Source organism: Myodes glareolus, chromosome 4 (genome assembly GCF_982192425.1).
Source record: "Myodes glareolus chromosome 4, mMyoGla1.1, whole genome shotgun sequence".
Classification (NCBI taxonomy): domain Eukaryota; kingdom Metazoa; phylum Chordata; class Mammalia; order Rodentia; family Cricetidae; genus Myodes; species Myodes glareolus.
The window spans coordinates 720,435-737,966 of NC_142029.1; the positions used below are offsets into that span (position 1 = coordinate 720,435).

At 41.0% G+C, this 17,532-nt stretch overlaps 2 protein-coding genes across 4 annotated transcripts in view; one reads left to right on the top strand and one right to left on the bottom strand.

The window, feature by feature from the left end:
• LOC125393742 (sodium- and chloride-dependent transporter XTRP3B) overlaps nt 1-13,833 on the top strand; it is a 34,103-nt gene extending 20,270 nt beyond the window's left edge. For all 3 annotated transcript variants that reach the window (XM_087905114.1, XM_087905117.1, XM_087905115.1), the window contains exons 8-11: nt 9,275-9,479; nt 10,464-10,623; nt 11,694-11,859; nt 12,578-13,833. In XM_087905114.1, coding sequence (XP_087761240.1) covers nt 9,275-9,479; nt 10,464-10,623; nt 11,694-11,859; nt 12,578-12,727 — 681 coding nt within the window. In that variant the 3' untranslated portion in view covers nt 12,728-13,833. The remainder of the gene's footprint in view (nt 1-9,274; nt 9,480-10,463; nt 10,624-11,693; nt 11,860-12,577) is intronic.
• Nucleotides 13,834-14,612: 779 nt separating this feature from the next.
• Sacm1l (SAC1 like phosphatidylinositide phosphatase) overlaps nt 14,613-17,532 on the bottom strand; it is a 59,271-nt gene continuing 56,351 nt past the window's right edge. Inside the window, exon 20 of the mRNA XM_087905119.1 lies at nt 14,613-16,399. Coding sequence (XP_087761245.1) covers nt 16,263-16,399 — 137 coding nt within the window. The 3' untranslated portion in view covers nt 14,613-16,262. The remainder of the gene's footprint in view (nt 16,400-17,532) is intronic.

Sequence of the window (17,532 nt, forward strand, 5' to 3'; positions counted from 1 at the left end):
CTGCTCTCCCAGCTGCTACTAGGAATCCTTTTCATTGGAAAGCTCCCCTAGAGTCTGGGTTTCCCCCTCCTTTTCCTCACCTCTTTTGAAGTTTCAAAAGCTTGGGAAAGACAGAAGTAACACACACCACAAATAAATGCTACAAACTTTGTCATTTGGAGGTAAATATGCATGGCCCTCATTGAGTTGCATTGCGTTCCCATGATTCCTGTAGTTGGTTGAGGCAGGAAGAAGTTTAATATGAGATCACCCTGGAAAACAGGACAAGACTTTATTTTATGTTTTTACTGATTTTTATTGAGCTCTACATTTTTCTCTGCTCCCCTCTTTGCCTTTCCCCTCCCCTTCAGTCCTCTCCCATGGTCCCCATGGTCCCCCTGTTCTCAATTTACTCAGGAGATCTTGTCTTTTTCTACTTCCCATGTAGATTAGATCTATGTATGTCTCTCTGAGGGTCCTCATTGTTGTCTAATTTCTCTGGAATTGCTGGTTTTCTTTGCTTTATGTTTAAAAACCACTTATGAGTGAGTGCATGTGATAATTGTCTTTCTGGATCTGAGTTACCTCACTCAAAATGATGTTTTCTAGCTCCATCCATTTGCCTGCAAATTTCAAGATATCATTTTTTTTCTGCTGTGTAGTACTTCATTGTGTAAATGTACATTTTCCTCATCCATTCTTCAGCCGAGGGGCATTTAGGTTGCTTCCAGGTTCTGGCTATGACAAACAAAGCTGCTATGAACATAGTTGAGCACATGTCCTTGCGGCACGATTGAGCATCCTTTGGATATATACCCAAAAGTGGTATTGCTGGGTCTTGAAGTAAGTTGTTTCCTATTTTATAAGAAATCGACATACTGACATCCAAAGGGGCTGTACCAGCTTGCACTCACACCAACAATGCAAGAGTATTCCCTTTTCCCCACAACCTCTCCAGAATAAGTTGTAATCAGTGTTTTTGATCTTGGCCATTCTTACAGGTGTAAGGTGGAATCTCAGAGTTGTTTTGATTTACATTTCTCTGATGACTAAGGATGTTGAACATTTCCTTAAGTGTCTTTCAGCAATTTTAGATTCCTCTGTTGAGAGTTCTCTGTTTAGGTCTGTACTCCATTTTTTTTTATTGGATTATTTGTTCTTTTTGAACTCAATTTCTTGAGTTCTTTGTATATTTTGGAGATCAGCCCTCTGTCTGATGTGGGGTTGATGAAGATCTTTTCCCATTCTGTAGGCTGTCATTTTGTCTTGTTGATCATATCCTTTGCTTTACAGAAGCTTTTCAGTTTCAGGAGGTCCCATTTATTAATTGTTTCTCTCAGTGTCAGTGATACTGAGGTTATATTTAGGAAGTGGTCTCCTGTGTCAATGCGTTCAAGTGTGCTTCCCACTTTCTCTTCTATGAGGTTCAGTGTGACTGGCTTTATGTCATGACAAGACTTTAAACAATAAGTTCAAGTCAAAGTCTCCTATGTTACCTTCCCAACATTTTCCTACTCAAACATAGGCAGGAATTTTGAATCTTATTACCATATATATGCTAAGTGACATCTATTTTAGCACTGGTTCTGGTAGATAGTTTTCTCAGTCAACAGTTTAATTTTGAGAAAATGTCTAAATAATGTGTGTGGAATCTCACTTATTCTGTAATATATTATCTTTTTCACATAAATATACCCATCCCTCTTACTAAAGACTTAAAAAAAAGATTTGTCATTCAAATCATTTTTATTTTTCATAGGCTTATCTCTGTTACACTAGGGATTTTTATTTATTTATTTTTACTTTAAATTTAGCGTCACCTCCACAAGTTTCAATGGGGGGTAAAATTCCTTAAGGGATTCATAAGAGATTTTTATTAGAACTGTATTAATTCTGTGATGTAACTGGGGGCAGGCTTAATATTACTTGACTTGTGGCTTTTGATTGAAGAGCTTTCTCTCATTTACTTAGGTGTCACGAGCAAGAAAGTAGGTACTTGTATTTGGTCTAACAAAAGGTACATTTTATTATGTTGAAGCTTGTCACACAAAGTTCACATTCTAAGTTCCTGACTATCCTCCTCAAGGCTGCTCACTATGCAATATATCTTAGCTGAAAATTTGGGTCTTGTCTCATTGTGGTCTCTGGTTCGAGGGTCAGGATCCTGGGGAAGACTCTCCAATCATAGGACAGACCAAGATGGCATCTCTCCAGTGTCACCAGCATCCTGAAGATGCACAGAACACTGCATTGCTCTTGGTCTCTGCTTATATACTGTCATCTGGGCGTTGTGGGGTTCTAGTTGTGTGTCTGGTTATATTAAGTGATGTCACTAGGTTCTGGTTTTGGGGTACAGTCTTGGGTGTAATGGAGTTCTTGACTAAGCTATTTTGACATGTCTACAAGTCATTTTTTTTACTATGCTCGTCACATTAGGCATTTCATATTATACAACTAAATTTTTCCATGAATATCTTAGACTATTTTTAGACTTTTAGACTAAGATTGCCTAATAGATTTCCTATCTCTTTTAAATAGTGTTTTCCTTCTTATTTCTATCACCTTTTTATTACAAAAGAAAAAGTTCTTATATGAATCTGGTTAGAAGTCTCACTGAATTCTTATGAATTTCCATATTTTTATGTGTCTTAGTTAATTTTCTTTTGCTATGATGAAACACCACGACCAAGGCAATTTATAAACGAGGCTCATGGTGCCAAAAGAGTCTAATTATAATGGCAGGAAGCATAGTGGCAGGCAGGCAGATATGACAGGGGAGCAATAGCTGAGAGCTTCCATTCTGAAGCACAGGCACAAGGCAGAGAGAGACAGAGCACTAACTGGGAATGGTATGAGATTTGAAACCTCAAAGTCCACCCCTAGTGACACACCTCTTCCCATGAGGCCACATCTCCCAATTCTTCACAAACAATTCCACCAACTGGAGACCAAGCATTGAAATTTATGAGCATCTGGGGCCATTATCATTCATTCTGTATTCCCCTTTCTCTCCTTTTATGTCAGGAAACAGAGGAAGTGCTCCAAAGACATGTTCTGCCCAAGAGCATGGGGTCCAAGGAACTATACACTGTGAACCCTTCCAATCTGTGAGTCAAAGTAAACCTTCCCTTACTTCAGTTGTTTTGTTGGTGATTTTACTCACACTGATAAGTAACCAACACAGTAGTTTCCATAAAAAAAATAGAACAAAATATTCATATTATGGTAGTTAGAATAAGAATGGCCCCAGTAGGCTCACATATTTGAATGCTTGGCTCTAGTTGGTAGAACTGCTGGAGGAGGTGTGGCCTTGTTGGAGGAGGTGTGCCACTGGGGGCAGGCTTTGAGGTTTCAAAACTCTATGCATCCCCAGTTTTCTGTCTGTTAAATGTTTCTGCATCAAGATGTCACTACTGCCCCAGCACATGCCTACCTGCCTGCCTGCCATGCTCCCTGCCAAGAGAGTCATGGATTCTAACCCTCTGGAATTTTAAGCTCCAAACTAAATGCTTTCTTTTATAAGTTGCTTTGGTCAGGGTGTCTTGTCATTATAGGAAAGTAGCTAGGACTTTTGGTACTCTAGCGTAGGTTATTTTTGTAATAGGACTGGCCATGCTGGGTTTTGTTGTTGTTGTTATTGTTGATTGAGGCTAAACTGAAGAGTTTTGCACTAATTTTATTGGCAAAGGAGATTTCAAGACAGCCTAATATTGCTTCTATTGCATGGTTATTAGTATTCATTCTTAGGCAGGTCATGATCAAAAAAGAGCAAGTGAGGAAAAGAAATACAAAATTTATAGTTTACAAAGAAGGTGTGGCCTTGTTGAAAGAGGTGTGTAACTGGGAGAAGGCTTTGGGGTTTTAAAAGCCCAGACCATTCCCAGTGAGCTGTGTCTCATGCTGTGGATCGATATGTAAACTCTCAGCTACTACTCCAGCACCATGCCTGTCTGTCTGTGGCCCTGCTCCCCCATGATGGTCATGGACTCTAACCCATTGTAGTTGTGATGCCCAAACTAAGCACTTTCTTTTATAAGTTGCCTTGGTCATCATTTTTCATGACAATAGAAAAGTAACTACTATTACTTTTCAAAATTTCTGAGCTTTGCCATTAAGTCACTTATTTGTTCTTTAATATATGCACTTAGAATTCTAACTTCCCCCCATATGACTTAATTCTTTTTATTTTCTGATTTTTCTTTGACATACTCCCCATTCAGTGATGAGTTGTTTAATCTCTATTAATTTGTATATTTACTAGTGACTTTTTTGCTTTCAGTTTTGTTTTATTGCATAGTGGTCAGATGGGCTATGCAGAGTTAGTTTGGTCTTCCTGAATTTGTTAAGTTTTGTTTTATATCCCAGGATGTATTCTATTTTAGAGAAGCTTATGTGTGCTGCTGAGTAGAATGTATAGTCTTTGGTGTTTGGAAGGAATATTCTGTAGAAATGTTAGGGTCATTTGATGTATGATAGCATTTAATTTGGATGTTTCTTTGCTTACTCTGTATCCAGATGACCCATCCATTGCAGAAAGTGGGGTATTGAGAACACCCACTATTTGATGTTAACCTATGCCTTTAATTTTAGTACACTTTTAATGAAATTGGATTCACCAGAGTTTGGTGTATTATTTGGGAGAGTAATGTTAATGCTAATTGCCCCCTTAATTAGAATGAAGTACCCTTCTTTCTCTTCTGACTAGTGCTAGTTCAAAGTCTATTTTGTCAGCTATTAGGATATCAACCCCTGCTTGTTTCCTCACCCCCATTTGATTGGAGTGTTCCTCCTTCTCCCCATATTCTCTCTTCCTGCCCCTTTTATTTTCATTTTGAGAAGAATCTCATAGTCCAGGCTTGTCTTGATCTCATGATACTCCTGCCTCCATCTTCCAGGTGGTGGGAATACAGACATTCACTACCCTGGCCAACTCTATTTTTCTTTTAAATGTCTGTACTTCATATCTTTTTTTTCATTGCACTAAGATTCCAACAACAATGTAAGTGAAATTGAGAGTGGGCCTATTTGTATCATTTTTAATATTTAAACACATTCTTAGAGATTAATTTCAGAGACTACTCTTCAAGAATAGGGACAACAAAAGGCCTGTGGCTCTGGTTGCCAAAAAAAAATTGAAAACTGCTTAATTTTTGTGTTTGATTAGACAGGATTTTGTTTAGTCTGAGGAGAAATTCCAGGTGATTTCATGGGGAAGGCAACGCTTTCTTGTGGTGACTCAGGCCCAGGCCCTGCTGCATCAGCTCAAGGCATGGCGCACATCACACCACAGGCTGTAACTCTAGCCTTAAGGCCTCCATCTTTTATTCTTGCTCACTCTTCTCTCCAAGACTCTGTTTTTGCCATTGAAACCTGAGAGTCTTTGACTCTTCCCTCCTTCATTGCTTTTCATTTTGAATTTGAATTTGTTACACTCATTGGGATGTGTGCACATGTTCCACAAAGAAGGAGTTCAAGTCAGAGGACAAGTTGAAGACTTTAGCCTCTCCCTCCTAGGAACTGAACTCAGGTTGTCAGACTTGGTAGCACAGACCTTTGACTGCTTAGCCTCACCCTGAAATCTCTTCTTGAGACATTTCCATGCAAACTTAAAATCAAAAGTTGGATAATAATTGACTCACAAAAGAGGACAAGGAATAATCCACATCCAATTTATAGGCCACAGGTTGGACCTCTTGGTTATTTTATGCAGATTATATTCACACCTAAATGTTTGCCATTTTATTTACCATTCCTTTTTGCATTATAGACTTTAGGGTTTGGGGATCCTCCCTTAAAATATCTTCCTTTTGAGATGCATTCTCAACAGAAAATATGTTCATGTTTAGTTTGTATGTAAATATCTGTTTGGCCCACAAGTAAAAAATTCAGGTTAACAATTTTCTTTCAACAATGTATTCAACAATATCTGTCTTCCATTGTTGTTAATTCTTTCATCTTTTGTTAGCAAGCAGTTTTGTCTGAACCGTGTTATGATCTTCCCCTTGTCTTTGGCCCTCTCAGTGGTGTGGATGTAGCCTTATTTGCTCAATCTAAACCTAAGTGGTGTCAGGTTTTCTGATCTATGGACCATGTTTCTTAAAAATTTGAAAAACTCAAAAATTTATCTCTTAACCACTGCTTCCCTGCCCCCCGCCCTTTGGAACTTCATATCTTAAAATTTGTAAACTATTATATAAGCCTCTTTATTATTTTGATCTACTTTTTCAGGTTAGTTGTATTGATTTTTATTATAGATTTATTTTTTCTGTCTCTTAGCTACAACTGTCTATGTATCTCCCAGTTCACTCCTTTTCTCTTCAGTGGCATCAGATCTGGTGTTTCACTTGGATATTTCAGCAATTTCACATTGTCATTTACAACACTATGTTCGTTTCAATAATATCCATTTCTAGATACTAGTGTTGTTATTTATGACTTTAACACTTTATACATAGCTATTATAATAGTGGCCTTAAGCAGGAAAACGAGAGACTAGAGGACTAGAGGACTAGAGGACTCCTTTACCTCTGACCCTGAGAGAAAGACTGGCTCACAGGACACAGGAGTTAGCTCCCTGAAGGCTGCAAGTTTGCCGCACGTGTTGTAGTGAGAACAGAGGTTAGTGTTAAAAAGATTAAGGGTCAAGACAGCAAAGCCTGGAACACTAAGATGAATAGGAAAGCTTATGGGTGGGTATGAGATAACCAAGCTAGAGAGATAAGGGAAAGGCTCTGAGTCAGTGATGCAGATAGGCTGCCCCCTCCAAAGTCCTTGAGGAACTGTTGTTCTTTCATAAATTCTTGCTTCTAATGAAGCTAATTAAAACTAAATTGCAAGTGTAGATAGAAGGTTTCTCCTAACAGGATTCCACCTAGGTGACTGTGATAGTTAATTATCTGCCATGGTAAAGATACAAGTTGGTCATGTAAATGTGAGAACACTTCTTGGTCTAATTAACAGCTCTTGAGACACCTGAAAAGTCTAAGGTAGCAATACCAGCTAATGACTAATAGAAAGTCAAGGGCAGTAACAGAGCTGGAGACACAGATGAACATACAGGGGCTTGAACCACCCCTAGTTGCATGGGTACTAGATGGACTGTGTCTGTGTCTCCCTGATTGGGCCAGGAGGACATGCACATAGTGTGTGGACCCATGATAGCCCAGAGAATTAAGTAATCTCAACAGAGTCTTTATTCATCCTCTGCCATTGTGCTATAAAAAGACTGGACAAAAGAAATTCAACATTTTCCTCTTGGAAACCTGATGGAGGAGGGTTATCTGTCTATTGTGTTATTTTCATTGGTCAATAAAGAGACTGCCTTGGCCCCTTGATAGGACAGAAAATTAGGTAGGCGGAGTAAACAGAACAAAATGTTGGGAAGAGGGCTATGAGCCAGAAGCCATGGAGCCAGCCACCAGGTCAGATATGCTGAATCTTTTCCGGTAAGCCACCACGATTACACAGATTATTAGAAATGGGTTAATATCAAGATATGAGAGTTAGTCAGTAACTAACTCTCTAGAGATAATGGGCCAGGCAGTGCTTAAATGAATACAATTTGTGTGTTGTTATTTCTGGGGCTAAGCTAGCCATGCAGGAGCCGGGCAGGACGAAAAGCAGGCCTGCCCGCAGCTCCTTTCTACAGAAACCCTTCCCACTCTTGGGATTTCTCTCACTTTTTCATATTTTCTTACTTTCCTGTAGTTTTGGTTTTTGGAGACAGGGTTTCAAGGTTTCTCTGTGTAGCCCTGGCCATCCTAGAACTTACTCTGTAGACCAGGCTGGCCTTGATCTGCCTGCCTCTGCCTCCTTTGAGTAATGAAATTAAAGTCATGAGCCACCACGCCCAGTCCTCTAAAATAATTCTTAATAAAGGCAGCATCTTTAATTTTCATTTGCAAGAGACAATGAACCACATCACTGCCTTGGGCCAGTCTTTAATGATTCGGAGTGTCCAGCCTCTTAGGACCCTGGAAAAATCCCAACTGGGTGAAAAAGGTCCCCTCACTTTCAGAAACTGCGGCAATAGTAAGAATGACACACAAAACAACGTTTAATATATTTTACTATTTACAGTTGTATGCGTCCTTATGATCAGCACCATTGATACGCCATTAAATTGGTCTGTATTATGTCAGTCCATCAGGTTCCTATAAAAAATTCAGAGATTGGTGGCGAAACAACAGATATTTGTCATACTTCTCAAGGCTGGTTTCTGGTGAGACTTTGCTTCCAGGATCAGTGATAGCACTGACTGGGATGCCACCTTTTAAGCCTTACTTTAGTGACTCCCTAAAGGCTTTGTCTGAACTGCAGTCACTTTGAGGGTAGAAGTTTCAACATTAAGAATTCAGTCCAGTCAGCAGTGGTGGCTCACACCTTTAATCCCAGTGCTTGGAAGGCAGAGGCAGGTGGATCTCTGTGAGTTCAAGGACAACCTGGTTTACAGAGTGAGTTCCAGGGCAGCCAGGGCTGTTACACCGAGAAACCTCGTCTCAAAAAACCTAACCAACAAACCATCCATAGCATGTCTGAATGGCAAACATATGTCATCCTTGAAGAGGGACGTTCTAAATGTTTGTCATTCTTGCTGACAATGTCTCACCTTCCTGTGGCTTTGTAAACCCTTATATGTGAGTTCATGGCTTAATTTCTAGTAGTCCTGTGGCTAGTCTAAACTCACCCACTCTGGACCCTTTACTGGTGTCAAAAGGGATTTGACTTTAAGCACAACTAGTAGACTCAGGGTTAGGGAGATGGCTCAGGTTAAGAGTACTGGCTACTCTTCCGGAAGTTCGGAGTGCAATTCCCAGCAGCCACACGGTGACTCACAACCATTTATAATAGGATCTGATGCCTTCTTCTGGCATGCAGGTATATATGCAAAGCACTCATGCAGCACTCACACATAAAATATAATTTTTTTTTAAAAGTAGACTCAGCTTCTGTAGCAGATTACCAACATAGGCATGTGACCACCAAGCAACCCTGCCAGGAATCCCCACATTTCCTCAGTTTCAGCACTGAAAACAAAGACCCAGATGTTTTTGATTTTGTAATATTTTATCTAAAATATAAGTTGGGACAGGAAGGGGAATGCAGGGTTCAGTACTGACAGAAAGTTCATCACATTGAGTGTGTGTGTGTTCTCTTCAGTCCGGGTGAGCCTCTAAACCTGGGCTCTGAGGTAAAGAAAACAGATTCATTATGTGACCAGCTCCAAGGTCCCAACATTGAACATGTGTAAAGAGACTATCAAGGCATGTAACTGGTATCATTTTACCACTTGCAGGCTGTCCAGGGCACAGGCCTGGCCTTCATCGTCTTCACTGAGGCTATTAAAAACATGTACGTGCCCCAGCTGTGGTCAGTGCTCTACTTCTTCATGCTGCTGACGATGGGTATGGGAAGCATGCTTGGAAACACAGTGGCCATCCTCACCCCTCTGACTGACAGCAAGGCCATCTCCAGCTACCTGCCCAGGGAGGCCATTTCAGGTCAGGACACCAGGCAGTGGAGGCAGAGCATGGGCGGGTGGGAAAATGCAAGACAACCAGTGGAGGGGCTTCCTCAGGAGCCACGTGTTTCTGAGGCAGCTCCAGAAGGACTGTAGGAGTCTAGCTGTGCTCCTTCCTGCAAGACTGTGCTACTCAGCCCTATGTGAGACTAAGAACTCACCACATCCCAGGGAAATGAGGCAGTCAGCCTACCCTTGGGAAAAGGTGACAACTCTCCAGCCTGCACTCATAGGTCTCCAGGCTTTGAGAGCCCACATCAGGTTTTGTTTTAATGCATGACCTGTTCCCACACCAGGAGGAGCTCCTTCCACATACTCTCCATGCAATAAACATCCAATCAGATCACCCTGTTCCCGATTACTAATGCTACTTACTAGTTTTTCTCTCTGTTCCTGAAAGTCATTGAAAAGGATAATCTGGGCCTGCTGTTGACATTCAAAACCTGTCAGTGAGCTCCACTATGCTGTTGTCAGTCCTGTCTGATACACCATTGTATCAGACACACCACTTCTTGCATTTTGATTGTGAGGCTGTTAACAAAGGAACTAGCCTTTTCCATGATGCCTATTCAATACCTTCACTGTCATCCTACCCAACCAGGGGTCATGAGTACCCTGCAGCCAGCCACCTCTACCTCCGATAATTCTGTAATTCCACATCCAGGATGGGCAAAACAAGGCCCCATCTAGTCTTCATGTTCTAACTACCCACTGGAAGCTACTCTTTACTCAGCACTTGACATCCTCCTTGGGACTGGGTCTCTGTAGCCTAAGCTGGTATGCAATGCCCCCAACTGCTTTTTCCTTGAGCTGACATCCCCTACCGAGAAGCTCCTACAGCTCCTGTGGACAAATCTACCCTCCAAAGTGGTGTGTCTAGGGACCTGTGGCTCCTGCTGGCATATAGCATGGGATTTGAGAGGCAGGGAGACTCAGAGAAATGAGCAGTGATCTTGCGTTCCAGGTCTGGTGTGCCTCATCAACTGTGCCATTGGTATGGTGTTCACCATGGAGTCCGGGAACTACTGGTTTGACATATTCAATGACTATGCAGCCACCCTGTCCCTGCTGCTCATTGTGCTGATGGAGACCATAGCTGTGTGCTACGTATATGGGCTAAAGAGGTGAGACTGCAGACCCTGCCTTCTACGTGGGGCAGAGAGGCTGCAGGGCTGCACTCTTAAGAAAATCATCCTTCTTCAATAGATACATTGCTTCTAGATGCTTCTTTGCCCTCAGATCTCAGTTATCTCTTGCTTCCTCAGTTTGCCTGCATCCAATAACTTCTTTCCATTTCCTGTTTTCCACTTTTTATCACAGCATTCTTTCTGGACAAGGACTCAGCCTCCAGACCTAGATACGCTGATCATCCACCAGCATTAGGGTCTGCAAGAACCCAGGTCAAAGTCCAGTTAGGAATTTTGACTTAATAGACATCAGACATCAGATTTCTACCCTGGCTCCCTGCCCAACACTGAGATGTTTTCAGCCTTCCAGGTGATGGAATGTCCATCTGGGGCCTGATGAAATGAGGATTACAGGACCTCCTTAATTTGGTATCTGGCTAAGGTCTGGGACAAAGTGTAACAATTGATATTTCTAGCACTTTCCTTGGTGTTCTGAGGACCACCTGCTGAGAACCACTAGTCTCAGACCTTGTTTTTCTAGTCATCCTGCAAGGAGGGGGAAGAAAGAGTCCTTCAGAACCTCAGGCCCCCAGCTCTTGCTCCAGTCTTAACTGCTCTTCCACGAAAAAGATGCTGTTCTGAGACCATTTCTAGGGGTCAGTAGAGGATACTTGGAACCATCACTAACGGACAGAGTGAGCAAGCAGAGAGGCAATGTCACCCTAGCCCTGTGGACTGAGAGGACTGGCATTTCCCTCCCCGATGTACCCTGCTCTCACCTTTTTTGGGAAGTAGCCTCTGGTCCACACCTGGGGACCTCTGGAAGCTAACACCAGGGAGATGTCCCATGACCGTTCTTTACTGGTCATCCTCCCAAAGGCAGAGCCTCAGCCCTTTTCCCTTCACCTCAACACCTCACCAAGGAAAGGATCAGATGGGTTCAGGGACACATTCAAACATCATTAATAACCAGGACAGCATCTTCTTAAGGGAAGAGGGCATGGAAACTGGAGCCCCTACCTCCAGAGTATGAATAAGCCCAGGTTCTCTCCTTGTGGTCCAAACAGATTTGGAAGTGACCTTGAGGCCATGACCGGCCGCACCCTCAACTGGTACTGGAAGTCCATGTGGGCATTTGTGAGTCCACTGCTCATCATCGGCCTCTTTATCTTCTACCTGAGCGACTACATCATCACAGGAACGCTGCAGTACCAAGCCTGGGACGCCACTCAGGTACCTGACGATCCTGCAGGCTGGGGAATAGGGCAGAACCCAGGGAACCATTGCTGTGGTGTGGGAACTTCATCGAGATGTTTCCCAGATGCTCAGTCTCATACAGCAGAACGGGGCTGTGAGCGGTTAGCCATGATGCAGGAGAGAGTAAGAGTCGCCCACAGCATCCCAGGGAACCTTCCCCTACATGGTGAGGACACCATTGTAGAGATGCTGTTCTTCTTTCATAGGAGCCTTACATGTTGGAATGGCTCTTTCTGAGGGTGGTTTTGGTGCAGGCTTACTGTCACACGAAGTGCTGGTCTACAGGCACATTCCCACCCGTTATAAAACCAACCAAACTCCTGGCATAATGCAGGGAGGAAAAAAGACTTGAGTCAGTTTCAGAGTCACGTTATTGACTTGGGCAGAATATCACAGCAACCAGAATGTGCACCAGAGTGGTTTTCCTTCACTCCCAAATGGTCAGAAAACAGAGTGGAATCCTCCAGAGACCGAATAACCCAAGGAACAGTCCCCAATTACCTACTTCCCCAGTTAGCTTCAGAGCCTTTCAAAGTCGAACTGCATAGCTAGAGAAGGTAGGCACCCAAGTCTGAGGAAGGCAGGAGGGATATTTCATGGTCAACCTAAATACAACTCACCCATTTCCCTTCCTTTTCTGGAATGGAGACTGGAGTCTTAAGACTAGTGAAGGTTTCTCCTGTCTCTCTTGCAGGGTCATGTGGTTACCAAGGACTACCCTACATATGCACTCGCCGTCATTGGGCTTCTGGTGGCCTCCTCTACCATATGCATCCCTCTGGTAGCCCTGGGGACTTTCTTCATGTGCCACTTCAAGAGCAGAGCAAACTTTCCTATGGCCTGAAGCGGACCTCTCAGGGACTTACTATCAGCACTCACTGTTCTACAGCTCCTTCCTAAGGTAGATGTTCCTCAGTTAGTTACTTTACTTTCTGCTTCCTGAATCTGCAAAGAAAATTTAATTTTCTGTATCATGCTGACAGAAACCTAACTTTGGCCATAAATACTACAGACTTTTTATATTCCATAATGTATACTTTTGTTGCCAGAATTTATACCCTTTTGTGTTACATAGTCAACTCATAGTAGGTACTTTTCATCATTTCGACCTTTAGCTTTCATTCTAGAAATATCAAATGTTTACATACCACCATTACAGTAACGAGATACTGGCTTACAAATTTACCTCTATCATTTGCTTTTCTGTTGTTGTGATGGAGTCTTGGTATGTCTGTACCCCAGGTTTGGTCTGCACCTGTTCATTTTAGGCTAGACTAGAATCTGTGATCCTCCAGGCACAGCTTCACCATGCTGACGTTCCCTGGAGCCTCAGCCTGCCCTCATGACATGGCATTTCTGAGGCCATGTGCACCCACTGCCTCAGGATGGCAGAGGGAGTAGGTATGAGTCTCAAGGAGCAATCAACACTACAATGGGTTGAAACAGTCCTGACTTCACTCTGTCCAATGCTTGGATTACAGACACCTGACCTTTCAGTATTTCCTGAAGGAGCTTCTAATGGTGATTAATTTCCTCTGCTTTCTCTTGTTGAGGAAAGTGTTTTGCTTCACCACTGAAGTGTAACTTTGCTGGATATGGTTTTCTTGACTGGCAGATTTCTTTCTTTTAGCAGTTAGAACATATTGATAAATCCATTTATTTTAGTCTAACGGATATCACCTTACATGTGACTTGACTCTTGCTCCTTGGTAGTAGAAAAGGAGGAAAATAATGAGCTATAGATGAAAGAATTCAAAAGTAGAGGATGCAAATCTAGAAATCACAGTATGTGACACAATAAAACCAAATAAGATTTTGTTAAATCTGATTTCACTCTGACCAAAATGAACTGTGAGATGATGCGGTAATCTGCTCTAGTATACTGTACATTTACTACATAGTCCATATGTTGTAAATCTCAAATATGATTAAATTTTATTTTTAAAGGTGTGAGGAGGATGAAATCCTTGAAACATACATATCCCTCACAAGGGCCCTCATCCATGTACAGCCTTCTTTCCATCAATGGGCACTAGCTGACATGGATTCCAGATATAACCACTGATAATGAAGACTGAGTTCAAAGGATCCATAAGTATACATAGGCAAAAATTTATAAATTTAAAGCAACAACCAACAACAAAAGGGTAAAAGGAAAATCAGGTATGCTGGAACAGGCTTTAAATCCTCACTAACTAATTACCTACCACATTTTGTTGACGTGCTGGGATTACAGGTGTGGGTCACCATGCCAGGTCTTTTAGAGTACTGGGATTGTGCCCAGGGTTTCATGCATACCAGCTAAGTGCTCTACCAACAGAGCCACATCCCCAGCCCTGAAAATACTTTTCAATATGTACTATTTTCCCGTTTATCAGTTGCAACCTGCATCACTTATCCACCCATACTTCCTTATCACCCTAAAACCTTTATATTAAACCTTTATTATAATTTGAAACAAATTATAACTTGGAAGTGGAGATATTCTTATAGACATTAAATCTCAGTAAATGTTATGTATTACTAAATGTTGTCTTAGTTTTATCTATAAAAAATAATGATAAAGATATAAAAATGTCTTAGGTGATCATCACTGGAAAACAGTTTAGAAGCTATTGGTTTCCTTGCTTACTTATAATGACTAGTACTTCTATAATGACCAAACATTGCTTTAAGATAAAAAAAAAATACCACCTCTGATAAAAATACAGAAACAACACCAACAGTGGTTAAGAAAGAATATGGCATTTTATTTTGCATATGGACGTACAGTACATGAATTAAACTAAATCATTGCAGGGCTCTAAAACATTGATCACTTGCAGCCTAACCCAATTTCCAAGGACATTAGTGGTGCAGATTTGGTGTTTGCTGTAGCTGTTGACATGAAGTATGTACTGTGAAATGCTCAATGACATCTGAATAATAATTATAGTAGACGTGGACTGGGCATCAATATTCCACCTTTGGACAAATTTGCTATTTACATGTCAGAGCAGGTGGCTACTTACTTACCTTACTGTGAGTTTTAATGACTGATTTTAAGCTACACAGGATTTTCCCAGAGTTTCTAAAAGCAATAACTCTTATTGTTTATAAAAGATAATGTTGAAAAAAGGTAATGTTAAAGGCGCTTTTAGAAATATTTAAGGACAACATAAGGTACTATTAGAAAAAAACTCTACATATTTTTAAGCAAAACACTGATGTACCATAGCAGTGTTTAACTGAATTGCTTTAAGATAGCGCAATGATACTACCTTATATACTGTTCTAATATCTAAACCTCATAATTACAATTTTAATATATAACCTGTCTTACAATTACAACTATGCACAGCTTCTGAAGAGCAGTTTTCAGTCTGTTTTATGCATAAATTAAAGTTGGTCCTTGATTTGGAGAACTGTGGCTACCTGGAAGCACTAAATTTCAGACACTTATTGACAGCCAACAAAAACCTTGACAAAGTGAGAAAGCAAGAGTACCATGCACGGAAAAGCAGTTGCTACCCCAAGTGTGAATCAAAATCTAGGCCTGCATGTCTCAAGGAGTAACCAAAAAAGAGAGAAGAAATAAAAAGGTCCCCACAGATATGAGAGGAAGCAGCCGGCCAGTCTGGTGTACTTTCCGCAATAGAGCAGTTCCTAAAATGAGGCGACTTTGGACCTTTTAGCATAAGAGACAGACTTTACATTCTTACATTCTTTGATTTCATTTACACCTTCTAAAAAAGATAAAATCTATCTGAACTTTTCATGACACGTAAGCTGCAGGGGCACAAGAGCAGCTGAAGCCAGGAGGCAGCTACCAGAAACTTCAAACAGCTCTAGATCCTGGTCTCCTCTTCCCTCCTGTGAAATTACTCCTTATCAAACTACCTGATACTTGTAAGAGACATTACATTCTAGAAACATAGTAGGATTAGCGTATTATTAAACGTTTAAGTCCAAAGATATATGGAAAATATGCTGCTAACAGTGGCTGCTTTGCAATGACAATAATGAAACAGAGCTAGAAAAATAATTTTACTGTCTTAAATAATGAAAGAAGTTAAAATTTTAAAATATATTACTTATCTGTGAACTTTTGATTAACTTGACAGCGAATAGATTTCTTCTGATCTGTGAGCTGAATTTAAGCTACATTTGAATTATAGTATAGCTTCAAATTATAAATATAACCATCCCAACAGTAAAGAGATCATTGAAGCAGTAATTACAGATCAATCCTAAGACATCACCCAGCCCAGACCACAAGAGGAGCTTTTGGATAAATGCTTTGAGGAGACCTTGGGACTTCTGTGGAAAGCAGGTCAGTAAAGACTCCAGTTCTGCATCATGGAATCTTCCAAGCCAAGCCGCTTTCCACAAACACAAATTCAGTCTATCTTTTCTTTCTGGACCAATCTAGGAGCATCAACAAAATCTTTGCCATTGTAAAGAATAATAAAAAATGTTCCAATGCTTGCAACTCCCCAGAAGAGGACATATGCCAGAGTTTCTGTCCAAGTGTCACCTGTTGATATTAAAAAGAGATAATGCATCATTGTTGATGCCAGATAAAACTGTTAGTTGTATACCACAATTTCACACTAAAGGTTACTAGCACGTCCACAGGAAAAAAAATACAAGAACCTCTTAAGGTTTAAACCAGGGATCTCAACTCTTCAAGGCTCGATAAGCCATCAGCTGTGAGACTCTAAGAACTTGTTCCCTCTGTGATAAGTTCCCAGCAATACTAAGGGAACTGACCAGAGAAAAAAACATAATTATCATTGAGATTAAATTCTTTACTAACACAGGAAACTAATAGCTTAAAAATACCTATAAAATACATTACAAAATGTGTATTTTAGTTAAAGTTACATGTTTAAATTAACTATATAAATCATAAATTAACTATATAAATCATAACATTTAACAGCATTTAACACAACTCTGCTGGTTGAGTTTATGAAGGTTAGCAGCATCCACGGAGCAAAGACCTATTTTTCTCTTTGAAGAGCTGACACTTCTCTGCACCTGCTGGCCTCAACTATAGAGAAACACATTCAGAGTCAAATGGCCAGTAAGATTGTTCAAGGGAAGGAAACCACTTCTGGACTTCCTACCACATCAGAGGTTATTGACATTTATGTTCCTTCTAGAAAGCCACAGCAAGGGCTGGAAATCAGCTACCCTATCCCATGCATTACCTCACAAGTTACTGTCCACAGCATTCACTATCTTTTTATTCAAAAATATTACTAAATTTGACATTATCAGTTTTCATAGCCGAGTCTTAAAAGTTGTGCAGAAGGCAAGTTAGTATTTGTTTGGGAATTTGTCCTGGTTTTATTTCTATTACTGTGATAAATATCATAATCAAAAGAACCTGGAAAGGAAAGGCTTTATTTGGCCTAACTTTACAGTCCATCACTGAAGGGAAGTCAGGACAGAAACTCAAGGCAGAAACCTAGAGGAAGAAATTGAAACAGAGATCGTGGAGGGATGTTCCTTATTAGACTACTCCCCATGGCTTGCTCAGTTTGCATCACCATATAACCCAGGCCCACTTGCCCAGGGGTGGCTGCCTACAGTGTGCTAGGCCGTCCCACATCGATCATTAGTCCAGAAAATGCCCCACAGACTTCCCTACAGGCCAATCTG